Here is a 22815-nt window from a genome sequence, read left to right as displayed (position 1 = left end):
GCATTACCCCATTTTTAGCAAATGAAAGAGCCTCAAAAATAAACACAAGTAGTGAGTCTTCAGCTCAAATTAGCCTCTGGCAGGACGCTGCTGGCTACAGTCCTGAACAAATGATTTAGACTTACTAGAGAATGACTGACAATGAGTATGTACACACATGTGAACCAGCTCAGAATAGAGCTTGTAAAACACCAAATAAAAACAGGCAATCAAAAGGAAGTCGTGCAAACTGCTTCATAGCCAATCAACAACTCTGTATGTGTAAAAAAAATTCAGCCAACAAAACCAAATCCAACAAACAGCGAGTCAGAGCTTTTGTCCAACTCAGTTGTTGGTGTTGAGCCCAGTAGTGCAGTGGGAGGCTCATCCCAGATCCACAGCGACAAAAGCCCCTCCGGTACGGGTTTTCCAACCAGCACAGCTACAAATAACTCCTCTAGTTGCTGTGGTGTCCCTCTAAATAAGAGGATACTGTAACTGATGACAGGAAAAACTGATTGGGAGCTACAGAGTGAAAACACTGGACTGACCTACGTATGGAACGGAGCCGCACCTTCCGGCTGCCTTTGTCTTGACAGTAGAGGAGTTTAAATCAAGTATGATGGAGACAGAGAGCAAGCAGACACTACAACAGCTCAATTCCCAAGTTAACACCTTAACTGAGAGAGCAGGGAAGTAAATGATTACATGTTTGGGTCCAGAATTGGCCTCACTGAACTCAACTGCAGTTCCTCCCAATGACAGAGGTTCCATTTAGCCCCTTACCACCACAGAGACGGAGAAAGAATCCACAGAGCGTAATGTTTCTTTCAAAGCACTTACTCTATCTGCCACAGAGACAAACACCAACTGCTAAGGAATAACAAAAACTCACTTCTTAAATTATTCTGTGTGTGTTAGTGAAGTGTCCTTGAGGGCATAAACAAAGGGGCAGGCATATCTGAATGAAAAACAACTCCACGAACAAAAGACTGTAATTTTCATTATGTCATCTGCTTAGGTTAACCAGAGGCTGTGTTTACAGAGAAACCAAGCAAAGAGAAGTTATGGGAAATCATGTCGGATGCTGAGAGAAAAAAACACAGAGACACGTTTCAACATGTTGCCTCTATTAGCTATGTCGAAAAAAACGGAAGACACCGTGGCCAAGGGGTTTGTCTACCCCTGCTGTAGTAACAACAGTACATTTTAGTATTCCATAAAGACTCCAGAATCTGTGTTTTAGTCATCGAACTTGCAGCATGTTCTTGTTATATTACTGTATTCAAAATGGATGAACTGAAAGAGCTGAACGCTGACTGTAAAGCTCTTTGAAGAACAGCCTCCTTAAAAAAGAAAAAGAAAACAGATGTCAAATTGGAAAAGGAAGTCATTCCCAGGGCCTAAGACACAACAGAAAAGTTCCAACCATCTGGTTGATCTTTTACCTCTAAAATTTAGCTTGAGCTCAGCGCTCAAAGGAAGTGTGGTTTTTGGGAAACATGTCTTTAAAGCTGCGTGCCAGCAGCTCATCCTACAGCAAAATACTTCCCACTTATTGACTAATTGTAGCAGCTATAATGTTCAACAATAAAGTTTGTTTATATGGCGTTTTAAACACATCAGGACATTACCAGCATTTCCACACTTAAAACAATGTGCAGTGTTTTCCAGTGGTTCCCATTAATTATCTAGACTGCGGCGGCCTGCCATATTCTACTTTGTCCTGCCACTGTTTCATAATGAACCAAAAACATTCATTACTTATAATAACATAAAGGTTCTCTGGACAAGGATTCTTCATGCCATTATTTTTGGACATAAGTTTACCTCAAAAGAGTTCTCTAACTTGGATATTTTCAGCGCTACCAGCCACATGCTCGCTCACACTGTTGCATGCTACTGTATGCTCACGTTAAGGTCCATAACAATTTTACCATACAAGCAGACGGTCAGACCTCGTAGTTTCAGCTACAGTTGTGGTATGCAATTCAGTTTTTTGTCTCAACGGAGAAACAATCTGTCAATCTGAATCCGTTGTGTGTGAGTGACCTTCATGCTCATGCACCTGTACCACTGTTACTACCATGGATTGAATTGATTTTGGCAGAAATGCTGATGTGCATCTTTTATTATGCATTCATGAAGATACAGGTTGGTAGAGGTACGGTGACTTTGTTGTCTGAAAAAAAAAAGAAGCAAAAACACTGGCATCTGTGGCCCTCACTACCAATGATTTCATTCAGACCAGATTAAAATGATTCTCTGGCATACCTGTCTGTCACTAGCCGACCTGCCTGCCTGCGTGCACCAGGACCATGCTCTCACTGCACATAAGGTGGAGAGACATACACCACTGAAGCAGAGATGATAGCCAGAAGTTTGAGAGAGTCATGCAAAAGTCAGCTTCTAGCAGTTGTCAGGCAGTGCACAGTCATTTGTTTTGTGGGGCTACAGAGAAAATGAAAGTAGCCATTTTGAGCAACAACTCCACTTTTTTTGTATCTGTTAGTACTTATCTGGCCAAATACTGGTATTAACTAAACACCAACACCTTGAATCCAGCACACCTGCTTGGAAGTAACTAGTATGCATGGAAAAAAAATGTGACATCACTTTCCCATTTAGAAAAGCATGTGACTGGATCTGAATTCAGGAAGAAGAAGTCTACTGTCCTTCCCATTGGACAAAGACTGACCATCAGGCAGTGACCATGAGATGACCTTCCGGGGCTGCCTACCGACTGACACGGAAGCCAATCAGGCCCTTCAGACTGTGTGGTCCCACCAACCATTCAGCAGGGTGTTCATGCTCTGCGGGAGAAAACCAGTGCTGCATTTCTCTGGTACAGAATGTTCTTTCTCTGCTTGGAGCCCCCACCGCCCCCCGACTCCATCTCGCCCTCTGACCCCTTCATGGGGTGATGGGAGCTGTGCTGGAAAGGTGTAATTTTGCAGTGTGCCTGTAGAGAGCTGAGGAGGGGTTGGAGAGGGAGATCCTCCCTGTCTTCGGTTTGGAGCTCCTAGTCTGAAGCCTCCTCACTGAGTGACCAGAGGTGGAGGGGTAGATGGGTACACAGCGTACATCGGCTGCTACATAATAGATCCCAGCTTTTATCCTCTGTCTCCTCCCTGCTACACTTTAAGAGAGAGGTTAATGCAGAGCTACAGCTCAAGGGGAGGAGGTGAAGGATTAAGAGGAAAAAGAAGGGGCAGAGGAGGAGAATGTAGATGGATGAGGGAAAGAATGAACTACAGAGGAGGAGGAATTAGATGTGGTAAGGAGGACAGAAGGAACACGCACACGCACACACATACACACACACACGGCTGCCAGCTGGGGGAGCCAGACAACACAAATTAACACAAACAGAAACGTGTACCATAACAAAACATAAGATATTTTTATTGTTTGAGTTTTCTGCATATGTGATATTACAAATCTATGAATGTATCCATCCACACAAGTCAAGCGTATTTCCTGTATCGTTGCCTCAGTCAGAAACTTAAAGGATGGCTTGTAAAACGTTACTGTACATTTTGCAGTCCATTCTGTCATTACAGGGCACTCACTCCACTGTGGGATAAAGATCACTGCTGTGGGTCAAAAAGCCAATTCGGGTCGTCCAGGGAAACAGACATACCAGCCCAGCAGGAAGGTCGGCTTGGAAACTCACACCAGTCACCAGCTGGATGGCGGGAAAATGTCTGTGTCTAATTTATTCTAGTTTATCATTATTATTCTAGCAGCCACTTGATAAAGTAACACACGCAAATATGAAGAAAAAATAACTTCAGAGAACTTACTATTTTATTCTAAGTATCTTGCAAGCTGGTTAAACAATGGGAGTGGCAGGTAGCTGTTTTTCCCCCTCTCTTTCTCTGAGATCAGCTGATCGAATAAGAATTAAAAGCCTTTCCGATTGTTAATCCTTATTTTCAGCCCCCCTCCTCAAGGTGATACGAACAGGATGTACCACACAGACTTGAGTTGCTATGATGACGCTCCAGGCTTTAGCAGAATTACCTAGTGCCACCGACAGCAACACGAGAACAGGGAGAGAGGGATGTCTACATTGGTTTCTATCCCAACAGCACTAACCAGAAATTCATCAGTCAATATGTCAGGAGGTTCAACCTTAAATACATGGTATAGCAGTGTTTCCGATTACCGATCTGAAGTTCAGCTAATTAGTTACCACATTTTTTGTTACCACATTAGTTAACACTGTTTTTACACTGCTGCTTCATCAATGCATTGATCATCTCTGCCTCTCCTTAACCTGTGGTATCTTCCCGCTCGCTCTCTCTCTCTCTCAAACAAACATTGACAACGTCAAATTCAAAAAAACAGTGTTCCAATAAATAAACTAGAATGGCACTCAATGCATACCTTTGCTAAGGCCCAACAGTCTCCCTGTGAAATATATTTAAATTCACTAGATCTAGATTTTGAGTTGGATCTGCACCAAATTGCCCACACTCATAAGCATCAGTCCCTTATCTGATATCTTTTATCTTATTCTCTGAGAAATGTTGAAAAATGTCATACCTCACAATTTTAAAGAAAGTGAAAAACATTTTGGGGTTCCTCCCCCTGATGCAGATCTGATCCAAAAATGTATGGATCTTTCCCTGATCCATCGACGCACATGCAGATAAAAACATTACCTCCTTGGTAGAGGTAATAATAGTGGAGATCTAATTAAAACATTTGAAGTCAGACATTTACCATGTCACTTCATTTAAAATTATTTAATCTGTCTTTGTGGCACCAACCTTCCCTCATCACTAACAACCAAAAACAGGGCCATGAAAATGTCTGTTACAACTGACCAGCAGACAAAAGAATATTGATCTTCACCATTTCATTTATCAGCATTCAGCCCTTACTCACTGTATGTGCACTACAGCTGTGATTCCAGGCCCGAACTGCAATGGACCTCAGCACTAGTCTAATGTCTCATACAAACATTGTATTATTACCTAGTGTGCTGCCTTGCTCAACCAGAAATATAAATCTGTATAAACGTACAGATTCCACTCAAAACAGATGAAAACATTGGGTAATGGATGTTTCCAGACTTTCTTTTTCCTATTTTTTCAAAGTTTGGTGTATGTGTGGTGCTGACTGTGTGATCAAGTGAGTGTGGAGTTATCCCTGCCCTTTTTCCAAACTCCACACTCTCTGCCCTCCCAGTGTGTTTTTGTACTTTGGCTCGATTGGGAAACAACACCAACACAGTATCCTGATGCAGAACAAGACGTTGATGATGGACAGAAAACACAACAATATTTCGGTGTTTCCAGTCCCATACAAAGCATGCTCTGTTACAAGCAGACAGTCTGTCAGTGTGAAGGTTCAGTCAGTGAATCAGTCGTTCAGAAAACCAGTCAGTCAGTAGCGTGTGTCGTGTCTACAGGCTCATTCGCCTCAGCAGAACAAGGATCTCCATTCATTCGGTCAATTCACAGCTCTACATGGCTGAGCAGTGCTGTCCGGTTCATCTCCTGAGCCTCCCAGTAGATACGAGACATCAAAACCTGCCAATCAGTTGAGCCTGACACACAGACAGCTCATAAAGTGAGCTGAGCATCTGAGACAGCAACAAAGAGTGCGCACATCATCGACCGTAACAGACCGTGTCTGGGCAGCCAAAATCCACGAACAATGAAAATCACTACATTCAAACAAAATGACACAATGTACCAGAGTATCCCATTGTGGCAAGTAGAAGTTTCAGAAGTATGTTTGAACCACCTGCACAGCATTTGGATGGAAACAATAAGTATTATTGGAGACGGGGAAAATGAGGTATAGTTTTCATTGGCTGGTGCAAACAAGTTTCTTTTTGGATCCCAATTAGATGACTCAGAGCTTCATTCAGTCTTGTTGCAATTAAATTAATGAATTAATCACTTGTAAAAAAAAATCAGATATTTAGACACCTGGAACAAGTACAGGCAGTGATCACGGGGAGCAGCCGCTGTTCAGAGCTGTATAGTTTGCACGCGATTGCTGACAATATCAAACGCTGTACTGGGTTTTCCTCCTCTTCTTCATCCCCCATCGCTCCTCTGAGTGTAAGGAGCCATCCCACAGGAGATGTGTGGTCTAAAGCTTCCTGTACATAATTACAGCCTGGTCAGTGGGAGAAAAAAACACTAACACAGGTGAAGCACTTGCAGAACATCTTTCCTGTTGGTGATGAAAGGCTGGAGATGTGTCTCTCCCTGACTCATCCGAAATAAAACAGGTTTCACACAAGACCCTGCTGCCTGTCACCTAGTCACATCAAATCAAGATGGACTGTAGATCCTGAGGCTGTAGATCAAATCTCCCTTTTATACCGTCTGAGTGATGAGACAGCATGAATGCTGGTCAATATCTTTGGTGTCTGAGAGTGGTGATTAGAGAAGTGATTTCCAACTAGAGAGCAGATACACTAAGGGATACTTATAGTTCCTTAGAGATATGTGGACAGATCGTACCTCAACTAAGATTAAAAGGGATAGTTCACCGAAAAATTTGAATTTACTCATTATCTACTCACCACTATGACGATGGAGGGGTGGGTGAAGTGTTTGAGTCCACAAAACACTTCAGGGGTCTCAGGGGTAAACAGGGTTGCAGCCAAAGTGACCCATTCTTCAGACGTAATAAAACAGAAAAGAACATAACATGCATCCTGCTCGTGTGGAGTCATCCAAGTGTCTGCAAGTCCCGGCACTCATATTCGAAAACAGCCTCATTTACACTGTTTTAAGCCTTTAAATCCAAGTAACAATGCTAGCAGATTTGGCTGCAACACTGTTTACCCCTGAGACTCCTTAAAGGTCGAGTGTGTATGATTTAGGTGAAAGGGAACTATTGGCAGAAATTTAATGTACAATAATCCTCATGAGGTTTTCACTAGTTTGTTTCATCTAAATTGTATGAATTGTAGTTTTATTTTGCCCAGAAAAGGCCCTTTATATTGAAATACTTTATATTTACATTGAGGGGACCCTCTCTACAGAGGCTGCCATGTTTTTTTACATTAGTCCAGACTGGACTAAACACTAAACTAAACACATTTTGAGTTTTGATGACAATTAAAGGCTACCACAGGTTCTCTTTCATGTTTGGAAGGGGAGGGTGAGGTGAGGGGTGTTCAGCTGTATCATGCAATTTCAACACTAGATATCATAAAATTCTACACACTGTACCTTTTAGTGTTTTGTGGACTCAAACACCTTACTCCATCGGCATACTGGTGAGTAAAGAATGAGTGAATTTTATTTTTTTAGTGAACTATCTCTTTAAAGTATTGATTACACAGCTGTACCTCATGAACACAATGTGTTGAGGGTGTGTTAGCAGACAAAGTGCTTTAAATGTTTAAATATTTAGCTAAAGGTACTTGGTAAATGATTGAAATAAATAACTAACATTACTGGATAACAGTTGAAAGAGAAAGCTAAAATTAAATCAATTGTTTCATCTGATTAATTATTAAACAATAGCTTTTATAAGTGTTCTACTGCCAACATTTTAATTGCTACAAGTGACACATACATTACACATGTTTATGGAACAATATTTCTAAAACAATATATATAGATCTACTTTATGGTGAATTCCACACACACACACACACACACACACACACACACACACACACACACACACACACACACACACACACACACACACACACACCAGAAGAAGTTGTCTGCATTCCTTAGTGTTTGTGTTAGAGTGTTTACTTGGCGTGGGAAGACAGAAATATCCCTGGAATTTGATGGAAAGGATGAAGGAGGTAGAGAAGATTCCCGTTCACCTTGTGGCAGCCTGGCCTGTAGGCAACTTATTACAACCAGAATTCAACAAACTGGATGTTTTGCATATTCACATTTCTTTAATAAAGAGATTTCCAAAACTATTGTGTTTTAATGTACCACACCCTCAGGGAACATCCACCCACACTCAACTGTACCCTCACCTTTTTAACCAGTTAGGATTACTTCATAGACTGAATGAATACAACCAAACATGACAGGAGATTAGTGGTAATACATGCTCCAGTTGAAGCTGCAATTAGAGCAGCAAAACTGGCAAGCAGCTTTATAACATGTGTTGCGATGCTCATTTTAGACATGGTATATGACAGCAAAAGTTAAATATTGCCATCCAGATACGTTTCCTTAAACTGGAGCGTTCCTTGTTATGTTACGAGAACAAAACCTCATATCAGAAACCTACATTTAGCTTTTCCAGGACACCACTCTATCGTGGGTAAAAGAAAGAACAGAATTATCAATGAATAAAAGTCTGTTCATGCTTTTGTTCTTTGTGATAGTATATGGAGCTTGTTACATCCCTGATAAATGGACAATGAAAACAGCCATTAAGTAAAAAAAAAAAAAAAAGAAAGAAAAATCTACAACCGGGCAAAAATGTTCTGTCTTTCTTCTCTTTTATTGTTTTTCTCCTGTGATCACGTCAGACCGAAATGATGAAAAAAGAATCTTTAAAAGAAACAAACTATTCCCAGCAAATTCCAAGCAACCTCAAATCCACAGACAAGAGACTCATCTCAGTGCCTGGTCGCAGCTCATCCTGACCTGACGGTGTTAACAGAGCACAATTAAAGGCCACATAATTACAGTAGGCACTTTGACGCAGCCAAACCAGTAATGTTCACTTCCAGGAATTCCAGGGATGGGTGTGACTGTTCACTAAAAGTAGTCATGGATGTGCCTGGTTTACTAGCAGCCCCTATAATTACCAGCCCTGACAGCCTCTGGGTTCTGGTGAGGGTAAGGGGTGCATGACTAGTTGTGATGATCAATAACTCCTTTGGGAATGCCTGCACAAGCTTAATACAATAAAGCTGTAATTACAATCCTCAAAGGACAAGATCTTAATGCCATTTTACTGATTGTATTCAAAAAGAATGGGTCTGACTTCCAGTTTCTTGAAAAAGGTTTTCCTTGAATTACACTTTTTTTTTTAATCATCAGTCACATCTTGTTGTATTACATTACACTTGGGGGCTGTGTCAGTCCTTTGCCTCCCTCCTTGATCCGGATGAAACTGAACCATGGTTTCATGCTAGCATTTCATATGACACTGTCAGTTAGTACACCGAGACCAGATGCAACATACAGCATGTATAGCTATGTAGCTCCCTTTAGGACAGGGTGTGACATATGCGTGCTTCTCCCTTTCGATTGAGATGTATGAATAACACTTTTGATATGATAACTTCCTCTTCTGCTGTGACCCATGGAATGCATTGTTATCCACTGGAATTTACATGGGGAAGGCCAAATAATTGTTGGAATTCCATTTTGTTTGTTTTTTCTGTGGTCTTAGCCTACAAAACGTAAAGTCATGGTTTAAACAATGAACCTCAGCAAGGTGTGTTGGCTAAGGATTTTAGTGAGAGACATCATTGAGTAGCATCATTTCAGCAAAATTCCAGTAAAGAAATGTAGCTCCCCTTAAATTCTATACACCAGTCCTTTAATTTTATCAATCCAGGTTCATTTCAACCTTTTCGGATATCAAACATAAAACTGAGATTTATGGCTATATCCAATCCCCACTACAACTGAATCTCTCTCATAGAAGAAACTGAAAAATAATGAGTGAAAATATATCTATATATATAAGTCTGCACATTCCCAGTGCAGACTTTTGGTTGTATAAAGTGCATGAGTAAAGTGTAGCTTAAAGAAGCATCAATGAAGCAAGTGGGTTTCAATAACTTGAAATAACTTCATACTTAACACATAGCAGAGATGGTTCACTATTGAAAACTCAGGAAACATAAAAGACTACTAACACTGGGTAAATAAACAGTGAACGTACCACATCCAAAACCAATCGATACACAGGAGTATGGAAGCTGTCCACAACTCTGACTATCTGACGGACTCTCTTTCACATACATTCTTAAAATCACAGAAGGAGTTTCTACTGTAAAAACATTGGGTGTGTGTACACAGGCCATTGATTATTTCGCTACTTAAATTGCGTGGCAGAATTAAAGTAATATTTAGAAGTATTTAGAAATTAGTGAATTAACTCACTTGTTTTAATCACTGCTGATCAGAGTTGGAGCTGATTAAAACCTGTGTCTACTGTACAGTCATTTGACATGGGAGTGAAAGCAAATTGTATCAATTCCCATTATAGACAAAAGTCAGATGTTGATGGGTGTTAGAGGGTTTTTGGACTAACGGGATATGGGCTAAAGTGATATTTTAGGGCAGAAAAATAGTTGGTAGGGTGGTGGGGGTGAGGTGGTAGTGTATGCTTCTGTCTGTCTTTTTTGATTCTACCACTGTAAGTCACCAAGAAACATTAAATCCCGATAAACTAAAGGCATTAAGCTTAATAACAGATTTACTTACATCATTTTTTTCTCAAGTTGCAATAACTAAAAATTACTTCAAACAAGGAGATAAAAATAGATCATTCAAACATGAAGTTTACGAAGGAGTACATGAAGAACACATGCATGTTCTCTTTTGTACTCAGAATATTAATGCAGGAGGTCCACTGTCTCACCAGGAAGACACGTCGGCTAAATGAGTCCAAATATAAATGAGCAAACACTGACATGTCAAGTATGGCCAATTAATATAGTGGCAGGCTAAACAACAACCCTGAAGACAATCCTTCCAGTTTAATGTGTAATCCCTTCTGTCAGGGGTTAACAAAAGACAAAAATTCCTTCCAGTAAATCCCAGAAGACCTACTTTGTACTTTAATGATGTGCTTTCATCTCCTCAGACCATACAAAGCACCGGAAAAACATCCCCCATGCTGTTCAATGTGCGAGCATGTGTGTGTGTCTGAGAGAGAGCGTGAGCGAGTGTGTGAAGAGACAGTGTGTTTGTGTCCCAGCATGCACAGACATGGCTCTTCTTTGGGAGAAGCCTATGAGTTATGAACGAGACAAAACACCCAAACCAGACTCCAAACAACAAATGAGGGAAGTAAACACTGGAGAATGCAGCCCCCACCACTATGACTAAAAAACACACCACTTTCCCGGAGAAGGAAACAGGCCTTGAACCCTCTTTTGCCTGTAACAGTTTTATGAATGTGCTCAGGCTGAAAGCATGTCCTTTGTATCAACTCTACAAAAACAGGCCTCGCACTTTTCCCTTCTGTCATTTATTGATCTGACAAATGACCGGGCCTGAAAATAAAATGTTTCTGAGTTGACTCTCATGTCAGCATGGCACACATTTAATCAACAGATCCCAAATAGGACTACTGAATTAGATAACCAGTCATAATTCAAAGCACAGCAGCACCAGGCTTTACTTGTTTTATAGCTTAGTGCTGCTAACACAGGATTTTACAGTATATAAGTGTAGGCAAATTCTGATCCGCATGGGCTGGAGCTGCCGGACGACAACTTGAGGAAATCAGCACTGTGTGGTCAGCCCTCACAACAACTCTGCTTTAATGAAGCCTGGCTTTACTACCACCAGACCTCTCCAATAAAGTGCCTAATAAATAGCCCAACAATGCAGTCTCTGCAGTGCAGACAGCAGTGGAGCTCATGTTGTCTGAGATCAATTCTGTTTTAAGGCGGCAGCAGTGGCAACTGATGGCCCATTTGCCCTGGCTGACACACTCCCGCTGGAGCGTGGTAGACTGCTTATGCATCTTCACGGGGTCATTCTCTACTTCTTCTATATTTAGTCCATTTAAACTGACTTAACAAGACATGTCAACCTCACGGATAAGAGGATGCCAACTGAACACAAACACATTAGCCACGGCTGACACTATCCCATCCAGTTAGTCAGGTTCTGAGATATGACACAAACTGCTACCATGAGTCTGAGTGATGAATTTATCTGGACCCCTATATCTCAGGAAAGTGGGTGAGGCTTCCTTAACACTCAACTGAGTTTTTGTTGTTCTAAACTAAGAATACATTTCTGAAATTACGAGGCAACACTTTAACTGTGCTGGCAGCAGTTAGTCAAGAGTGGAACAGAGGTCTACGTCCATACTACAATGTTTTCATTTTGAAACAGTGACCATCCACTTGGCATGTGTGTGCCAATGACACTTAAGAGAAGGGATTTCTTTCGTCAGCTGACGATGATATGGACCAGTTACTGACAATAAGTTTACAACTGTTTACGATGTCTTGCATTCACCGCTGGTAATCGAGCAGTGATTGATAAGAACCAATCAGGAAGCGATGCTGGTGACTGCATTATCGTTTCTAAATGTCTCCGTTTTTGCCCGTGCAGAATACAAAGAAGCCCTGTCATTTTCAGAATAAAATGCGCCCAACAGCATTTCCAAATTTCTTAGTTTTAGGCACTCAAAAACTCTGGAGTAGTCTGAACTGCAGGTGTACCCGTAACAGCAATGATACAATTTAAAACTGAATCTTAGTAGTGTAGATGAAGCCTGAGTGTAGCAATGTCTGTTGGACATCACACCACTGTCAACAAGAGCAGCGGCCCCAGCATTCATGCCCAGTGTGTCAAAAGTGGTTTTAGTGGCACCAAGTTGTAGAAGTAACTGTTAGGAGTCTAAGTGAGAGTAGTAGTAATATAATTAGTTGTCGCAATTGGGCAGATGGCTTAGTAGTTAAGGCAGTGGTAATGGAAACAGTAGTAGCAGCAGCTGTTGCAGTAGCACTGGTAATAGAAGTTCTTCCACGCAAGGTATTCAGTATATGTAGTTGGCTATTTAAAAATAATATTGAAATCTATTTCCTATCCTTCACAACCCCGGCCCTCTGAAAAACATTATGTTTTAGTCTAGTCTCAACAGAGTGGAGACAGAAAAATGACCTTCAACCAGGCAAAACTGCACCACACTGTTACACTTGAGCTCCTAACCGATTGTAAAACCAAGATCCGAGACAAAATGTCTTAAAATCCCAAAAATTGCCTAGAGTCACACAATACGAATATTATATTTGACAAACTTCACTCCACATACTTTCACTCCACTTGTAATGATGATATAGGAATTCAAGCTCATTTGATTGTTGCTGAAAGTAATACATACATAATCAGGCAGCTGTGAAGACAAATGTCGACGGGACTTATAGTGGACACGCTAGGTCACCATCCATATGATGATTAGTTACATGATCTGGATTCGTACTGTGTCCACTGCTTCCCATTAATTACCTACACCCAATACTGCAGTGACCCAACATAACAATCTGGAATTTGCATTACATACAGACCTAAACATGTTTCTAAGTGAGATGCATTTATGGTTCCACAAACAAAGGAAAAGAGGAGATGTATCAGTTTTTTCCTGTTGACAGGTGAAATGATAAAAAGTACCAACTTTTTCTCCTCCACTTTACACTCCCTGGATCATCCTCCATCCTCCAACATCTCCATCTATCTAACATGTCTTCTTCATCCATATTCCACCCCTGGATTTCTTTCCCAGCATGCTCACACTGCCACCATAACAATGCACAAAGCAGGCCAGGTGTATGTGTGTGCGTCCGATATTTGCATCTCCGTAATTTGCATGTTCACATGTGCCTGCCTGCATCTTTGTCTGTGCTTCAACTGCGTTTAAATGATGAAGACTGTGCGTGCGTGCATGTGTGTGTACATGCATGTGATCGAGGCCAGTCCTGCGGCAGTTTCATGTCACAAGACTGAAAACATCATCATGCTGAGTCTGCAGTGAGGCGCCAGTCACCAGGGAAACAATTCAGCCAGACACATACACACATACACACACACTAAGTCAGCCAAAACACATCGTCTGAAAAGCACCAGCAAAACAAGTCATCCAAAACACTGCAGTCGTAAACACCGAATTAAAGGGATACTTCACCCTCACGATGCTTTGAGTAGTTTAATTATAAACCAATCCACTTGCTCCTTTAAATTGGTTTGTTTAGGGAATGCAGGAGAGAACGTTTGAATTAAACCAAATAGCTTAAAATAACTGTTACTATACACCTGATCTATACTGCCTCTTTTGAGAGAATTGTAGTACATTGTGTTCCCACAGGAAACCAACCTAAAATATACGTCATTTTGTATTTGAGTAAACAGATGCTGACATTCGACAGTGTCATTGCTCATGCTCAGAAAACCCTAAACAACGTTGGCAGAGGCAAAACTATTGTCGGCACTGATATTTTTGATTAGCTCTTTCTTCATGTCTTCAACTTGGATTTAAACACCTGAGATATATAACCACTAAGATCTGCAGATGAGTCAATCATGCAGAACAACATTCCTCGGCTCTCTTCCTTCCTTGCAGCCCAAACACAACTGCAGAAGTGGCAGGTGGCCGGCCAGCGCTATAGGCACTAGGTTGTTCATTACAATCCCAAAGTTACAAAAACAGGCCAAAGGTAAGACTGTCTCCACAATCTATTTGCAATTCAAATTGATGAGCTGATGAGCATGTGTGACAGCCTGCTTACCTTTCTGGCAGTGATTGGAATTCCAGCAGCGGTAGTTGTAGTTGTTGTTGAACATGGTCTTTTTGCACTGCGGGCTGTTCTCCATGATGCCTGGACAAACATCGCTGCACTCTTTGGATTGCTTGTTCCCGGCAATGTAATTGTTGAACTCTGCGTCCATGATGAGCGACCAGTCTATAGAGTCTAGGTAGCACAGCTCAGGGTTCTTCTCAATGCGGATGGCACCACGGGTGATGTTACGCAGGTTGTACAGGCCGATGTCCTTCAGGCTGGTCATCTCAAATATTACGAGGGCGTAGTTGTAGAACAGGTTACGTCCTCGGATGACTGCAAGGTTGGGAAAGAGCGCACTCAGACTGTCCAGGCCAGACACCCGGAATAGCAGCAGGTAGTCAGTGATCATGGTCAACTTGGGGAAGCTGAGGGAGCGGAAGTCTTCCAGGTTGATATTATTGTTGTTTTTGTCCCCGATGAGGAGGATCTGCAAGTAGCCCTCCACCACTGTGCAGTTCTCTAAACGACTGAATTCCCTGATATCATTGCCAATGTCGATGCTGGGACCACAGACTGCAGGGGGAAACAAAGGAGAGGTTAAGATGACATAACAGTAACATTGAAGTCCAACCACCCATTTCCTTTATCTATATTTGTTTCTTTAATATATCTTTTCTTTCCACGGGAAACAGTCTCCTCGTCACGATATGTCGTCTTAACTAAACCAAACTGCCCTACCTTTTCCTTTTAAGCGATGCATGAGAACACCTTCTCACAGATGTACTTTCAAAATGTACGGACCCACTCTTTAAACAGAGCAATAAATAACTGCTAAATGTAACAATATACAACAAAACATTCTCCATTTCAGAAATTTTGATATTTACAAAGAAGTTTTTTTTACAATAACTTTCTTAAATATTGACAGCCCAGCTATTGTTGACAGAGCATATTTCCCTGTGAACCAATACTTGAGTTGTGTTCTATTTCAATTTACTTTAATAATAGTGCAATAAAGGTTGTTTGCTCTGCTTTCAGGCTATTGTTGCTTTTGTGTCTTCAACCTGACCTACCTTTTAGTTTTATTGACTGCTTTTATAAAGCTTTCATAATACAATTCTATTATAAAAGACCTCATCCATAAAATATGTACACCCTGTCAGTTGACTAAATACACAATATGTGATCAAACTTGTAAAACCAAGAGCAGAAAGAATCGTGTCAAGTGCTGCCACGGTAGGAGCTCTGCGACTCACGACTACAGTGTTTATGTTTATAATTAAAATTTAACCTTTTGTGTGTTATTTAGCACTAAAGCCAAACTCCAGGTAGGGCTTTGGGAAATGTTTTTATTCATGCAAACCAAAGATCACCAGGTATAACAATTATACATGAAACGCTGAATTTAAAACCCATCTAAAAGTTGTTTCAACACCACATATATAAACTTAATGGTGTAGCTTGAGGGAAACTCAGATGATGATTTGACTCAATAGAATATAGCACCTAGGGAACATGAACGGCAAAACCAAATTTTGGGTCACAAAGGGTCACATATCAAGTAGATGTGGATATATTTTACAACTCAAGTGAAAACTATAATCTGTTGGTTGCACTAAACAAAAGTAACACAGGTTTGTAGGGAACCATTAATATAATCCTTCCAATGTACAGTCGTAAATTGTGTCCAACCAGACCATGGATGAAAAAGGGCACCTCCTCATCCCACCTCGGTTTCTTTATCTAGTTTTGCTCAACTTGTGGATGCTTACACAATCCTGGTTATGTGATAATTGTTGTTTGAGATAATGTCAGACTACACTAAATACATAATAGGTCTGTTCCTGAGGCATTCATTAGTGTCTGACTCTGGAAAAGTGAGAAAAACACAAAATGTACCCCAAAACCACTGTATCTCTGTTCATCTAAATAACACACATTTATGTGTTTTTTTCCACCTCTATTCATTGAGCCTCCCCTGAAATTAGTTTTGAACTTCTTGAACTTTTCTAGTTTGCTTTTCTTTTGCCTTTAAATAATCCTAGCCCTCATAAGAAAAAGTCTGGTGCGGCATTATGGTGACGATCGGTGTTGATAGGTGGAGTGTTTGCCTCTTCAGCTTTTGCTCCCACTTTTGTGGTGTACTCTAAACAATACTTAGCCTGAAGCCCCAGCAGCACCCACAGAAATATGGAGGCCATTATCGCACATCACAGTGAGGAGGATTTACACTTCAAAAGCTGCAGGGCATTGAGTCATGGAAAACTCATACGAATCAGCTAACAGGTTTTCACACTACCACTTTAATGCTGGTCTAAGGTTTTACTATACAAATGTGACCCTGAATGGTTTACACAAGATGATTCATTCTCAGCAAACAAATTTTTAGTTTTCATAATTAAACATTAGGACTGCTGTTGCAGGTTGAAGTTCTTTTAGTATAACCTGGATCTAGAGCCATGTGCTTCTGGCAATACTAGTCCTACACTAGCTGCCATGTCCCTGCGATGTGCACATAACTTTATGATACTAAAAGTGATAGTGTAATATTTACCATACCAAAGTTTAAGTCGTGGGATGACGTGAAGGAAAGACTGCTCTACAAACTCATGTTGAATGTGAATATTGAAAAAAATCTGTAAAATGTCTCAGGAGGCCTGAATATTATGAAATCAGTTACAGACAGTACTGCTAATATGAATATCTGTAGTCCACCAAAACATGTTGGTGGTGTTTTCTCAGAAACCACAGAGTTGGAACAGTTTAATTTAATTTCCAAAAGAACACGCTGAACCTTTCTGCTGGCAATGAAGTTTTTCCCAGCGCGTTTTTGGCGGTGTAGTTTAACACAACACAGGTCTATGACTTATCAGCTACACACCAGTATCACTATTCTAAATTTTCAATAAACAGAATTCTGATTTTACCATTTTGTCTTACTGCTGGATCGTGATTCATGAAGGTTAAAAATTAAATATATATTCCTACTTTCACAAACTTTGTTTCTATGATAAAATTTGGGCAATGAAATGAAAGGTTCAGATGTTTTTTTTCTTTAAGAAACATGTCATTTTACAAGTTATGTTTTTATGTACAAGGGAGCAACTCTCAAACACGACACTAGGGACGATGTATTACAACCAAGCTCAGCTGTGGCAAAGTTCACTCCAACACAGTCAAGTCAAACCAGCATTCCTTGCAGGAAATGGATATGAAATATTCCTGACATCACGGCAGATCTGAATGCAGCTTAGAGAAAGGGAAGTTGAACTTTAAGATTGTTATCATGACTTTTTGAATAAAGTTATAAAAATTACACATAAAGCATGAAGCGACAAGTTCGGGCGTCTGCAGCGCGGGCCGCAAAGTCCTCACCAGCGTAGACACCTAGTGTCGACATGACATGACATGTGACAAAATATCAAACAAGCTGTTTTTAAGTTAAATTCATGTTTACTACAATTGGGGGGGGGGGGGGGGGGGGGGGGGGGGGGGGGGGACTCTGGATACAGGTCACACATCGACAATCTCTTTATATTTACATTGAGGGGGTCCTCTCTACAGAATCCACCATGTTTTTCACAATTGTCCAGACTGGACAAACTAAACACCTTTTGAGTTTCTTTTTCATGTTTAGAAGAGGAGGGTGAGGTGAGGGGTGTTCAGCTGCAACATGCAATTTCAACACTAAATATCACAAAATTCTACACACTGAATGTGTTTTGGAAAATAAAAACTAGCAGTTATATCACATTCGATAACAAGGAGAGAAAATTTGACATTCCTTATTCCCATCCATATATTATACATATTATCCAGTTCAATGCCACTGCAAATCATAATACGTATCTTTGGTCCAGCTATACATGAAGAAAAAACTACCAAAGTAGCAACACTGAAATAGGGCAAATGGAGATAAATCGTTCAAATGAAAGCTAGACACGTTTGTGAAAATCAAGTTAGTAGTGGCTACAACAAGTTAAAAGTGTTCTGTAATTTGGGCATGTTTTACCCCCGTAAACTCCACATACAACCAGTATATAAACTTTCCCAGAGTTGGCCTCCTTCAACCCTGCTTGTGGCATAAGTTTCAAAGCACACTAGAGCTGTGGCTTCTTTCTTATAGTGTACCAGTGCACTGCTAAAAATGCGTTGAAGTTGTATGGCCTTTATTTTTATTTGCCATTTTAATTGGCTTTAGGTGTTTAAATCGTCTCTAGACAGGATGTGAGAGCCTTTGGTGTGTGCCATTATAAAATTCCTTTGGTGTGATTTAAAGCAGGCAGTGTGCTGGTATGGCGGTCATGTCCTTCTCTGTAATCTACTTGTCAGTGCACACCGTCAGCAGCCCTGAGTGAGCTGCATACCTGTTAATACAATCCCAACACCCAGGCCTGTAAAAAGACACAGTGCCTAGTGATGTTACATCACCGCAGCCTCGGCGCTTCACCCTCTGTGGCCTCACTGCAACTCCAGCATGGCCATCTTTCATGGGAACTGCTCCTGACCACGCTTGTGAAAATCCCAAACAAAGGCTTCTGATAAAAAATTCATCTTGTGCACCGGCTACATGAAAATATCGATAGCAGGTGTAGCACCACCATCACAACGACACATTTTAAAACAGCTGAGTAAACAAGCTTATCTCTGCCGCTTTGATGAGCCTCTAGACACCATATTTACTTTTGATAACCTTTCCCCAGCTAACTGCGGAACCCAGACTGTCCGCAGACAATCATAGGAAATCCACTAGAAGCCCAATATGACAAGAAATAGGAAGCAATACGCCCTCTAAGCCGGTGCTTCATTCACTGCCACTAGACTGCAGCGAGTCTGTTTGCTCCTCATTTCCATCCTCTTAGAGACAGACTGCCCGAGGGGGAACATATTCATAAATACTTTTCCACATGAGAGGCAAGGTGAGAAGAAATGCACAGGGAAGCATGCAAAAAAGATCCTTCCTGACAGATCAAACTTGTTTGGTACATCTGTAAAGTTGTGTGTGCAGCAGCAAAGCTGAACCTGGTTAACCCAATCCTGCCAGAGGCTCTTTAGTCCCAACTGATACAGTTAACCAGCAGGAATGCTCAGAGTTTAGCCACACAAGGGACCTTTAGACAGCTCCACATCGCATTGAGAATAAATGTAGGATTTTGATGGGAGCACCTCTGCTTTTCCCAGGTTTGTCCTGTGACCACTGGGGCTAACAGTAAACCCCATAAGACACAGTTCACAAGCTCCTCACTCTTTCCAATCAACAGAACTTAGTCTGTTTTGCTTGTGAATGTACTTTGGCTTGTACTATTTTAAAACCCAGACCCTGGTTCAACCCCCTGACCCACCCCTCCCCAACATGTCACGGTGAATGGGATGAATCAGGAAGCCTAGTTTTAGTTTACAGTATAGCTGGAAACATGGAAACATTTCAGACGGTAACACAAAGCTATGGAAGCTTTAAATTTGTTAAATCTGGAGGTTTGCATGCTGACAGATGCTGTGAGTCACGATATGCTGCAATAGTCAGTCACAAAGTTCTGTCAAGAGTTCCGATCTTTTGCCTGATGGGAGGATGTTCCTGTGTCTGATCAATGGAACTGCAGCAGTCTGGTATTCATGACATTTTTTTTCCAAGGTCAATGCGTTCCCAGGTTTGTTTAGCAAAGGAGGATAATGGAGGGGTTCACTACCAGGAAGACGCACAATGATGCCATTGGACAGATATTGTGCATTGGCTTCTTCTAAATCTTGAGGGAGTGATATTGACATGGCAGCCTTAGGTAAAGAAAACGTACATACTAAAGAATGCATAGAACTGACAGGCAATGTTGTGTCATTCCACCAAGGTTGTCTCATCAAAAACTTTTTAAAAAAAATTAAAGTTAAATGAAAAGGCCAAATTAATCTAAACCACTAACTTCTTACAGCTGCCCCTCAAAATCTTAAAACCATGAAAACATTAAGATCAGGATTCCCCATCCTTCTCTAACAAGTTATACCTCACAACAATGAAAACATGTATGTAGTAAGTCTGACTATGCATGCAAACTTTGTATGCCTTGTAGATGTTTATCTAATTTTGTGTATAAAAGAGCTGAAGTTTAGTGCTTCAAACAGATCCAGCAACAACAGTCTTATGTTTGCCAACATTTTAATGAAGGTTTTCAGTGTGAAAATAATAAATCCCATTCTTGTTCGACCAACAAGAACAGGAGAACAACTAAACCTAATCACAAAGTTTCTTTTATTTCTCAGTTCAGATTTCTGTCTGTATTTTTCCTTGCTTTTGTTGAATCTTCCTCCTCACACCATGACTCAGAGTTGACAATGTGGCGTAAATAAAGCTTGGCTGGCTTTGACTGAGTCCTGGTATCATGTACTTATCAACACACTTAAAACGGATTTGTCTTTGCGGTCTGTTTTAAAACTAAGTTACAGCTTTGCAAGGTGACCATTTAAAGACACACAGCATTTAACAAAAATGAAATCAACCACACATATTTGCACATTAAAACAATAACATAACATATTTAACTTTTTTCCCATTCATGATGAAATGTAATTTCCAACATGCACACATTTCCTGTGTAATATTAGTTACATATAATTCAATTATCCTATAACCACATAATTACACTGTGATAAACCATATTGATTGCTCTCTATTAAAAAAATAACTAATATTACTGATATTTGGCTACAAATTGATATATCTAAATTGCCAAGAAAAACATCGTTTGCTCTATTTACAGTGCAAGACTTTATAAACAATATACAGCCTAGAATAAAGTGTGTTCACTGTAACGAAATGGGACTTTATTGCACATGTGTGAGCAGCGTGAAAGCCTAAAGGCTGAATCACCCAGTGTCTGGTCGTGTGGAGCGGCGTTACTTACTCTCTGCGGTGGCGGGCCGGAGGCAGGACGACAGACCCAGCATCAGACCCCAAAACAAGGTCAAGCGGTTCCTTTCTGTTCGAGACCTCATTCCTGGAATAAGTGAATCCCCCCAGACCCTGTAAATAAATATGTTGAGGGGGGGAAAGGCTCGGCAAAGCCTGGCCGGAATTATTAAATCGCTTTTCAATCCCCCAGCCAGCACCTTTTAGCAGTTAGCCGGCTAAAGGAGCTAAAAGCTAACGTTACTACACACAGGCTAGCAGGGATAGCTCTCTCTCTCTCTCACGCTTCCTAATGAGGAGTCCAACCGTGCTCCAGAAAATAATCACCGATTTATTCCTCTAGGCTGAAAATGCGTATTCATAGTTCTGCTTGTTCCTGCCGAAAACTGCGCCGTGTCGAATGTGTGTACAATGCGGCTACAGCAGCGGCGGGGATTCCTCTGTAATCCGCATCTTCACGCTCCATAGCTGGAAGAAAAAACGCTCAACGTCCCGCTGCCGGAGGATCCTCGGGAGGCAGAGAACGGGTGAGACACCACCCCCCCCTTCAAGAACGGGATGGGAAGAGGCGGCGAGGAGCACACGATATCATATCAAACACAAACACAGCCCGTGTAAGCGAACGGCACGACGTCTGTGTCGAAATATCCAGGATCAAATCTGGTTTCAGACCGCAGCAGCCTCCTCCTCCTCAGCCGCTCATCATGCTCACACGCACCGCGTTGTTGTGGTGGCTGTAATGCACCTTCGCGACAACGAGGGGGGGGGGAACAACCGGAGGATTTGACCTTGTTGCTCCGGGGTCGCTCAGCTCCTCTGATATTATGCCTCTCCGTGGATGCACACGCAGCGTGAACGGGTCGCGTCGCTGGATGAATGCACAGGTACACGCACAGTCTGCAGTCTGCCCGGGTCCGCTGTAAACACGGCGCCGTGCGCACAGATCGTCTCCGTTTCTCAAGATGAATCACTCGAGCTGTAAAACTCCGCCCTCCGGTCTGCGAGAGTGGGCGTCGCTCCCCTCACTGCAGCCGAGCCGCCGTAGGAGAGCGGTTACCATAGAGACCGGTCTGGTACTCATCACGAGAGGGGCCGGATTTATCTGTGTGTGTGTTTACAGCGTGCAAACAGACCATGAGCTACATCTGCATCTTCACAGCATATCACATGTGCAGGAGAGAACAGACCATGAGGTACATCTGCATCTTCACAACATATCACATGTGCAGGAGAAAACAGACCATGAGGTACATCTGCATCTTCACAACATATCACATGTGCAGGATCACAAAATATCACATGTGCAGGAGAAAACAGACCATGAAGTACATCTGCATCTTCACAACATATCACATGTGCAGGAGACAACAGACCATGAAGTACATCTGCATCTTCACAACATATCACATGTGCAGGGGACAACAGACCATGAAGTACATCTGCATCTTCACAACATATCACATGTGCAGGAGACAACAGACCATGAGGTACATCTGCATCT

The 22815-nt window shown here is 41.5% G+C and overlaps 1 protein-coding gene across 1 annotated transcript in view; it reads right to left on the bottom strand.

The window, feature by feature from the left end:
- The window catches only part of igf1rb (insulin-like growth factor 1b receptor), a 36721-nt gene extending 14486 nt beyond the window's left edge, over window positions 1-22235 (bottom strand). The window contains exons 1-2 of the mRNA XM_020080090.2: window positions 21310-22235; window positions 14423-14989 (exon numbers count right to left, since the gene is read on the bottom strand). Of these exons, the coding sequence (XP_019935649.1) occupies window positions 14423-14989; window positions 21310-21400 (658 nt within the window). The 5' untranslated portion in view covers window positions 21401-22235. The remainder of the gene's footprint in view (window positions 1-14422; window positions 14990-21309) is intronic.
- Window positions 22236-22815: the final 580 nt, after the last annotated feature.

The sequence above is a fragment of the Paralichthys olivaceus genome, chromosome 1 (genome assembly GCF_024713975.1).
Source record: "Paralichthys olivaceus isolate ysfri-2021 chromosome 1, ASM2471397v2, whole genome shotgun sequence".
Taxonomy (NCBI): domain Eukaryota; kingdom Metazoa; phylum Chordata; class Actinopteri; order Pleuronectiformes; family Paralichthyidae; genus Paralichthys; species Paralichthys olivaceus.
The sequence above is the reverse complement of the archived record's forward strand: the minus strand, read 5'-3'. Positions and strand labels throughout refer to the sequence as shown.